The following is a 9,895-nucleotide window of genomic DNA, read 5'->3' on the forward strand; positions in this document are numbered from 1 at the left end:
CCTCGATGCAGGTCTTGATTGCCATCCCCAGTGATTGCTAATAAATGTCTGCAATCCCCCAGTTCATTTGGATTTCACAAGGTCTCCACTTCCCAGGCAAGAACCCAAGTTCATCAAGCCAGTTTGGCAAAGCTGCCGATGGAGGCGTAAACCATAACTGTAATTAACAGAAAGGCTTTGAAACTGAGCACACAGAAGGGGAAATGAACAAACCGTTTAATCTTGTCTTTACTCCGCATTAGCCATTGAACCTCTGCTTTGGCTCTGTACAGTTGGGAGGTGTATAATTTTTCTAAACATTTTATTATAAATGTTTGGGTTCTCCCCCCCCACCAACTGTTGATTTCATTTGTGCTTAGAAGGCATTCACTTCAAATGCTAAAGTGAGACTAGAAGGCAGTTCAGGTTCCTGCTACGCCAGCATTCAAGGTGAACTGTTCAAGCCCTTGGAGGAGGCTGCTCCTGACTTTCACAGCTTAGCCTTGGGGCTCCTTTTAAATCCAGGAGTAAACAATCCAGGGGTTGGGTGAAGGGCTTTCACCCATTTCCAAATCTGATTTGTTCCGAGGAAGAATCCTGATATAGGGCTTTCTCCTCAGGCTTGGATCAGTGCAAGAGAGCTACCAGCAGTTTCCGGAAGTCCCCAGAGGTATCTGAGTGAACCATGTCAGAGAGAGACTTCTGATACTTCTCTTGAAACTTGGCCTTTATCCCCTGCAGGTCCACCTGTGGGAAGGATGACGACAACAACATAGGTGACAGCATCCATGGTACGAGTATTGTAAATGGCAGACACTCTCCTAAGCCACCATACTCACTTATATCTTTAAACAGCCCTCGGGAGCTAGGCTGGCATTATATTTCCATTTCGAGGATAAGAAAAAGAACGCTGCCCAGAAACTTGGAATACCCAAGACACATTATGGAAAACAGAAGAAAATCAAGAAGGATGACCATTTGTGGATACTTCATTCCTCCTTAGAATAAGGAACATAACTCTCATGAAAGGTTATAGGTACAGAGACAAAATTTAGAGCTAAGATGAAAGGATGGACTATCCAGAGAGTACCCCATTCGGGAGTCCATCCCATCATCAGCCACCAAACCTAGATACTAATGCTCATGCCAGCAAGATACTGCTGAAGGGACCCTGATATTGCGGCCTCTTGTGAGGCTATGCCAGTGCCTGGTAAACACCGAAATGGATGCTCACAGCCAGCTACTGGATGGAACACAGGGTCCCCAATGGAGGAACTAGAGAAAGTACCCAAGTACCTGAAGGGGGCTGCAACCCTGTAGGTGGAACAACAACAGGAACTAACCAGTACCCCCTGGGTTTGTGTTTCTAGCTGCATATGTAGCAGAAGATGACCTAATCGGCCATCAGTGGGAATAGAGGCTCCTTGGTCTTCCAAACTCTATATGACCTAGCACAAGGCAAGGCCTGGGCCAAGTAGTGGGAGTGGGTGGGTAGGGGAACAGAGGTGGGGGAGGGGTATGGGAAACTTTCGGGATAGCATTTGAAATGTAAATAAAGAAAATAATAATAAAAAAAAATAAAATAAAAAAAGAAAAAGAACGCCTACTTTAGCTCCCTAAAAATAGGTGTTTCTTTATGTGTGTATGTATACACATACCTGTGCACATATTCCATTCAAATTTTATTTACGGGAGCTAAAATTTAAACCGCATACTTTTTAAAGTTTTTAAAAATGGCTTATTTATTTTTATTTTATGTACTTTAGTGTTCTAACTGCTTGCACATGTGTGTGAGGGTGTCAGATACCCTGGAACTGGAGTTACAAAGATTTTGTTTTGTTTTGTTTTGTTTTGCTTTGTTTTGTTTTACGAGACAGGGTTTCTCTGTATAGCCCTGGCCGTCCTGGAACTCACTTTGGAGACCAGGCTGGCCTCGAACTCAGAAATCTGCCTGCCTCTGCCTCTTCCTCCCGAGTGCTGGGATTAAAGGCATGTACCACCACGCCCGGCTGGTTATAGAGATTTGTAAGCTGCCATGTGGGTGCTGGGAATTAAATCTGGGTCCTTTAGAAGAACAGCCAGGGCTCTTAACCACTGAGCCATCTCCCCGGCCCCCTAAACTGCATATATTTTCATGCGTTACAAAACATTTTTCTTTTGAATGTCTTATTTTGGTGTTTGAAAAGGAGTCGTTCTGGGTCGCAGAGCTGTATACAAACAGGTGGATGGTTTTCCAAGTCATAGTTTGACAGTGTCTGGTAGAAAGGTAAGATGATTTTCCAGAGGTTTAGAATTAAGCATTGGGAGCTGGGGAGATGGCTCGGCCATTAAGAGCACTGACTGCTCTTCCAGAGGACCCAGGTTTGATTTCCAGCCCCCACCTGGCAGCTCCCAACTGTCTGTATCTGCAGTTCCAGGTAGACACCTAAGGACTTCAATGCCCTCTTCCTGCGCATCAGGCATCCATGTTGCATGGCTCGAGATACAGGTACAACACCCACACACATTAAATAATTTTTTTTTTTTAAAAAAAGAAATGATTTCTCCCTTGTACCACAGCAGGAAGAATAATAGTTCCAGTTAACACATTCCGAACTGATCACCACTTGTAGGAGGACTTCCTCTGAGTCTAATTCATAGAAAGTTTAAGAGCTCCGGGGCTGAAGAGAGATCGCCAGGAAAACAGACATTGTCCTGCTTCAGCCTCTTTCAGCTGCAAAGAGGAGAAGAGCTATACCCGAAAAAAAAAAAAAAAAAAATTCCAGACTGGACAAAACAAGTCTTACAAAGAAACAAAGTTTAGTTTTCTGTTTTGGTTTTGGTTTGAGCTCTGCCTTTCCCGGGCAGGCCTAGACACTGTAGACAAGCATCTGGTTCCCTGTCTCCTGCTTCAGTGTGTGGTTGTACTGAGAAAGAGAATAAAGAAAGGTAGGGGAGGAAGGAGGTGTTTGTCGTGGATGCTGCTCTCCATCCAGAGGACAGACGCTGCCTCTGGCTGGCTGCCTAGCCCTGGGGGAGGGGCAGGATGGGGCAGCTGGCATTTTGTTCTAGTCCACATGGAAGATGAGAGGATTCCCCTAAACATAGATGTGCTGGGCCCGAAGCGTTCAAGAGAGACTGACCACACTCGCACGCTTGGTCCGTTTGGAGATGGAATTGAGCATGGAATGCTGACAACCCATCTGGTGGGACCCAATCTCTCGCAGGGTCTATAGATAACCCTGCGGCTCTCAAGAGCTCCCTGGAACTTCAGCAGGGGTGAAGTTCAGGAGTGGCTGAGAGCTGGAGAGACAAAGAAGGCAGCGCACCTGATGGGAGGGAGAGAGACTCAGAACTCTAGAAGCATAGCAAAGAGGCTGCTCACATGAATAAGGGGGGGGGGCATGGAGGAGGAGGAGGGGGGAGAAATTCCAGGCACAGAAATAAAAAAACAAAAAAAAAAACAAAAAAAACAAAACGGCTTTGCTTCTGTGGAGCTATATTTAAGAACAACGTCAGCTGTTAAGTGCTTGTCGCAAGGCATGGGTCAGAATTTGGGTTGGTACCTCTCCCTCTCCGCTGAACGCTTTTTTAAAAAGCTGACTGTGGTTTTCAGCTGCTTGACTCCTTTCAGTTCTCCAAGGCTTCTGCCACAGCAGCGGGGGGACATGCCAGCCTGCTGCTTCCCCTTCATTTCGCTTCTGCTCACCAAGGCCTGACAGCCCCAGGCGCTCTCTAGAGCGTCTCTTGCTGGCTGCTTCCAAGTTTCTGCCTACTCCGGTCCTTCTCTTTCTGAGACTCACATTCTTCTCTGAGGGGGCAGGAGGGGTAAGGGGGGAGGTGCAGACTTGTCCCTAGGGAGCAAAAGAAGCCCCGGTCTTTTTATATGTGAAGTACTAGCATTTGCGTTGTAGCGCATAAGCAGGTATTCAGTATTCTCTGTGCTGTTAAGTTTGGGTGAAGAAAGATGGTAATTAGAAAAAAAAAGTGTCTAAAATAGCGCCTTGAGAGGGTCTGGACTGGGGAAAAAAAGCCAAGGAACTGTTTTGTTAACATTTTAGTGGGGGGGGCATGATTTTTTTGTTTTGTTTTGTTATTCTGAAAAACTCATCCTTGTGAGGTGTGCTCTGTTAGATAGAGTGAGGAAATCACTGGTACACTATCTCTGCTTGCTGCCCGGTGACCCCTTTCCATGGCTCTTCCTTAAAATAGAGCTGGGTGTAGCCGTGCTCTGTCGTCGTCGGAACAGCTCCAGCAGTTCCTCTTCACACAGAGAGCAGCGCCACCAGCTTCTCTGGAGCCACCGATGACAAGAATAGAAGCAACTCTCAGTATTGTATTTTAATTTTAAAAAGGAGAAGGCTGAAGCGGAGTCCAATGCGGTCTGCATATTCTGGGAAGGGAAGGGCTGTCTTGGTCTTACAGGTTTTGAGAACTAGTCCAACGACAACAACAATAACCAGTGACGTCAGTGGGAGACAAAGAGGTTGGAGTCCCCTTTTTAGAGTCAAGTGTGTCTTACCTCTGCTCTGGTCACAATGATGCGAATTAACGTCTCCTCATCTGTCCCCATACCCTTCATGGCCTTGTATAGTAGGTCAGCAAAATAGCCCTCAAGGTCCTGGGCACATCTCACTAGGAGGGAGGGAAAAGGAGGATGTGAAATGTCCTCGTAGCTTGTGGGACGACGCAGGGAACCTGCACAGGCACAGTGCGTCCCAGCTACTTGTGGGACTTCTGGACTTGACAGGCCGAGGTTTGGAATGATCTGACCTTTTAACTGTTGTGAAATGAGGTATAGCATGCCTGTCCAACCAGGGCTGAGTCGAAACCACTGCAGAATGAGGAGAACAGCCTGTATTCTCTGCAAGGCCTGGGGAAGGAGTGTGGGCCCTCCTCACCCTCATATTGTGGAGGTCTGGAGTCTCACTCATGGACATAGATGATGCTACGCAGTGAAACCTCCGGGGCTAGAGCAGGGCTCCGTGGGAACACAGCTTGGCCAGTAGTCTTCCATAATGGAACCTCATATCGAGGTTTGTTCAGCTGGGACCGCACCCTGTTTTCTTGTGTTCTGCAACCTCAACGCCCTTTGCTTTCCTTGCTATATTTGTTTGGGTACCTTCTGCATTACCATCTGCAGGTCCCCAGCATCCTTCATCTGGTATACAGGGCAAAGATGCTTGTCGCTACTGATAACGATCCCCTCTCTGTGTGGTTGCTATGAACTCCTTTCTGGCCCTCCCTTTGCCTGCCGTCTTTGCTCTGTTTACAAGCTGATCAACCAGGCAACTGGGCAGGCAGCTGGGTTTCCCCCACACCGAGGAAAGTCAGCACTCCCAGCCCCTTCTCCCAGGCTCACAGGCATCCACTCTACAAATGCTGAGAAGGAAAGAACCATTTTCTCTTTAGGTTGTTGACAGTTTCCTAGAAAGCCTTCTGATATTACGTTTTAAATGTGGGTTTTATTTGAGATAGGGTTTTGGTCCATGACCCAGGCTAGCCTCAAACTCAAGCAATCCCCCTGCCTCAGACAGGAGTAACAGTGCTAGAATTACAATGCTTTTTCAATGTTAGCAATAATAATAAATTCAATTTAAGTGTGCGACGGGAACCTTCATCTGTCCCAGAGCAGGGCTTTTATCTCCTAGGTCACTCTCTGTGTGGCTGATGTTTCTGAGCAAGGGAGAGGAACAGAACCCAGGTCAGGAGCTAGTCTCCCCTTTTCTCAGGCCATACAGCAGCCACAAGTGTCAGTGGAAAAGTCGAGGGTCAGGTGTGTCACCTCTCTATCCCCAAACTCCTGGTTTGAGGTGGGTAGGAAACCCCCACGCTACCTTAACACATCTGTTCTTGAGACTCACTGTGGTCCCCAGGCTATATGAGCTGCTGGCTTCCACAAAGTTTTCCTATGACACACAGCACTGATGGATCTCCAAAGGCCAGCTCCCTGTTAGTAGCCAGTAGCAGGGATCCCTCAAAAGGTTGGGCCAGGATAGCTAGGGAATATCTGTAATAAAACTGTTCACACTGAGTGGATGCCATGGCAGCTACGGCTTATCACCATCCCCTGATCTTCCTGCCTTCAAGGAGTGGGGCTTCGCAAACTTTACTGAGCATAAGACCATCACGGGGAGCTTGTAATCGTGGCTTTCCAGGCTCTGTCCCATTTCTGGTTTCTTTGTGGTAAACCTGGGCTGGGTCCAGGAAACTTTCCTAACTGGAGCTTTTGAGGCAGGTGGTTCATCGGCTCCCTTAAAGAAGTGTTTGTGGTGGTGATCGTGTGATCTCAGCCCCTAAAGATCTGAGTGGTGAGGTGATGTCTTTATGAGGTACGTGGAGTAGGGTTGGGGATATCTAGGAAACACAGTCATGATGCCATTTCTTTGTGAGGTTGACTCTCAGTGTTTTCTCTAAGCACTTTTACCTTTGAAACCGTGAGTCCAATTGGCTTCTGTGGTTCACAGCTCTGAACTCCAGAACCTGGCTTTTTCCTTCTCCTAACCATATGTACTAACTGTTTTCTGTCTTCACTGTTGCTTAATATTTTGGTGTGTGTGTCTGTGTGGGTCTGTGTGTGTGCGCGCGCGCACATGTGCGTGTACACGTTCTTTGTGGACATTCAGCTCCTTATGAGAAAGACCTGGGTCTTTCATGCCTCTGATCCTACACTGAGCATAACTCCAGGCCAGGCAGGTACCAGGAAAACACTGTCATTGAATGGTGGTACTGGTGTTCTCTGATTGTGCTCTGAGCTCTTCCTGGTCCTCATGTTACAAGTACAGGAAAAGGTCTGGACCCTCAGAACAAGTCAGTGGATAAATCCTTCATGAAGCCCAGAGGATAACTGTCCACACAGGGCTCATGTGTGTTCCCTGTGGGGCATGGGTAGTGTTGGTAACGGTTAGAGTTCTGTACATCAGATCGATGTTTGCTAATTGGAATGTAAAATGAGCAAAGATGGGAAAAGGTCAACTGCTGGCATTGTTTAAAATAAAACATCGAGGACAAACCATCCTACGAACTCCACAAAGGGCTTTGGCAGCAGAAGCACATATTTTAGGTTCCAGAACTGCTTGTTTGGGTCTTTTTCTTTCGAGGGGACACGTCCCTCCATTCCTGTGCCATTTGTGATGGTTCCCTGGACTCCCTACCACAGCAATGTGGACAATGGACAAATGTCTTCATTCCATAGACTGGCAAAAGGGAAAAGGGGGCATGCCAGACATGGCCCTGTGCCCATCTCTCTGCTATTTCCTGCCTCTGGGCAACACCTGAAGAGAAGGTGCTGGGGTTGGCTTGGCCATGGCCAAGATCTAGCCTCCCTCCCCTCTGGTTCTGAACAGACCTCATTCTTTGAGAACACTGAAGGGAATCCAGTGGAAAGAGGAAACCCTCTGGCCATGTTAGGCATGTTGCAGAAACTTGCTCATAGGTCCTAACTGTGGGCACTTTTCAGCGTGTGTCATGTAAACTGCAAACTGCTCGCTGAGCTGAGATAATAGGGTCAAGCGTTGGGCAGATGCTCTAAGGGACCCGTACCCTCAGTGCAATCACGGGAGACACTGTGATGGGCCTCACTTGAATGCTCTCTTGAGGATCAGGCACTCAGTGCCAGGGGTTGCTTGCTAACTGCTAACAGCTAGGTCTCTTCTCAAGTGAGAGAGCTGGCTGCACCGTGTTGCAGATGGTCCTGGGGCACAGCCTGTGTCCAGTCACTGGTTGGTGTAAGTACAGCCATTAACAGAACAAAGAGACTACCTACCTACCACCTTGCTTCACTTGGGACACTCCCACCTGCAGAGCTCCCCAGAGAACAAAAACTACGCCACATATCACATCCACCTTCTGCCGTGCCCAGGGCTGATCAGATGTGATGCTTCCAAAATGACTCATGTCAAAAGACTGTCCCGCCCAACCCCCATCTCTTTGAAAGGTTCCAAGGAGCCCACTCTGGGGCGGCGCTCTCCTAATTTTCCTTTACCTATGGTTAAATAGGCCTCCTTCAAGTCTCCCGATGTCTCTTCTTCAATGGCTTCTTCCATGTCTTTGCCAATGAGCTGGAGAGACAAACAAAGGCCAGGCATTACTGCACGGGTTGCTGTTAGCCTCAGCTTCCTTTAGAAAAAGTGCCAGATTGAGTGCCAGGACCCTAAGGGTGCCTGTCCTGCCTCTTGCATTGCACGGTGGGATGGTTGTCCCCCTACTCAGGAGGGGACTCTCACTGCTGAGGAGTTGACCATGTTGACTCCAGCAATGCCATGTCTTTAGCTTCCATTTTCTTATCTGTAGAGTGAGGAAGCAGAGGGAGAACGGAGGTGTGTGTATGGGTGTGCGGATTGTGCCACAAGAGGAACTGGTGTGGAACTGGCGAGGTAGAGCAGGTCCAAATCCCGGACATCTCAAAAACAGAGATTAGAATCTCACCCTAAGACCAGCAGGAATAGGCCTAACTCCCTCCCTGTATCTCCACGCCTGGCTCTGAGCACTTAATCCAAAGACCCTGTCCCCAACCAGGTCACTTAGCTGGGGCACCTGGAATTCTTCCTCATGCAAATGAGGCATCATCTCAGTAGCCTTAGCCTTAGCCTTCAGCCAGTGACCTTTTCCTCCCTGGATAGTCTCACACCCTTCCCATATAACCCTTGGCTCAACACCCCATCCCCTCCACAAGGCAGATGCATTCGAACCCACCCCAAACAGACATACAAACAAGATACGATCTTCTCAAAGAGCTGCTTCATCCAAGATTGTTGGAGAAGACCTTCACCTAAAAAGCCATAAGCCCAGATTCTCAACGAAGCCCCCTCCCTTCCCCCTTCCCCACACTACTCCACTTTCTCCTCCTGGCAACGGTGTCTGTCACCCTGAAGGGAGAGGACTGGGGACCCCACCCATTCCAGACATCCAGCTGCCCTGAGAGGAGAGGCAGAATCTGGAAATCATCTCTCTCTCTCTCTCTCTCTCTCTCTCTCTCTCTCTCTGTGTGTGTGTGTGTGTGTGTGTGTGTGTGTAAAGAGAGAGAAGAGAGACAGAGACAGAGACAGAGAGAGAGCACGCACCCACCACAGACAGTGTGTGCTGAGGCCTGTGGAGAATGACTGGTATCCACTTTATCACTTTCTACCTTATTTTTGAGACAGAGTGTCTTACTGAACACAGAGTTAAGTCATAGACAGCAAGCCCAGGCGATCCTTCTGTCTCTCACCCTATCCCTTTGACTTTTTTATGTGGGTATGGGTATGCGGAGTCTCATGTTCCTTTGTCAAGCATTCTTATATATTAAGTCATATACTCAGCCTATAACAATAATTCTTATTATACAGCATCTTAGTTTCCAGTGTGTTTTCTGTTTTTTGCCATTGCTAGTTCCCGGGAAACTCTGGCTGAACCTCTGGCCTGGGTCTCTCTCTTCTCACCTGACTTGGGACTGTAGAATCAATCACTTGCAGTTTGGGTAAAGTAAGGAGAGGCTGTGAAGTTCATGATGGAACTTGATCTGATGATTCCTAATAGAATGGGACTCCAAGGGCTGGAAGCCAGGGGCGACCACTTCCGTCCACTGCTGGATGACTGCTAGTAGCCTTCTCCATTCACTACTGCGTCACATCACTCGGCACAGTATTACACATTAGGTTTCTTTTCAAATATTTACAGAAACTAAAGTTAAAGTAAATTGTGCCGATCCTTAACACAAATACTGCCAGGTCCAAGCTCAGGGAAGGCAAATAAAGAGATGGGTATGTGCTCTGCGGGGCGTGAGGGCTTTGTCTCTTTCTTAGACATTGTCTTTGAGGACAGGACACAATTGATCCTCAAAATAATTGAGACATTTGAGTACATACAAGTAGAGCTTGGGGCTTTTATTGGAAAAACAAAGGCAAGCAAATATTCTTTGTGATGTAAGGACAGTGTGTGTGTGTGTGTGTGTGTGTGT

The 9,895-nt window shown here is 47.7% G+C and overlaps 1 protein-coding gene across 1 annotated transcript in view; it reads right to left on the reverse strand.

Annotated features, from left to right (window-relative positions):
* Nucleotides 1–201: 201 nt before the first annotated feature.
* Anxa13 (annexin A13) overlaps nt 202–9,895 on the reverse strand; it is a 57,783-nt gene continuing 48,089 nt past the window's right edge. The window contains exons 9-11 of the mRNA XM_021217303.2: nt 7,943–8,018; nt 4,481–4,593; nt 202–726 (exon numbers count right to left, since the gene is read on the reverse strand). Of these exons, the coding sequence (XP_021072962.1) occupies nt 607–726; nt 4,481–4,593; nt 7,943–8,018 (309 nt within the window). The 3' untranslated portion in view covers nt 202–606. The remainder of the gene's footprint in view (nt 727–4,480; nt 4,594–7,942; nt 8,019–9,895) is intronic.

This window comes from Mus pahari, chromosome 17 (genome assembly GCF_900095145.1).
Source record: "Mus pahari chromosome 17, PAHARI_EIJ_v1.1, whole genome shotgun sequence".
In the NCBI taxonomy this organism is placed as follows: Eukaryota; Metazoa; Chordata; class Mammalia; order Rodentia; family Muridae; genus Mus; species Mus pahari.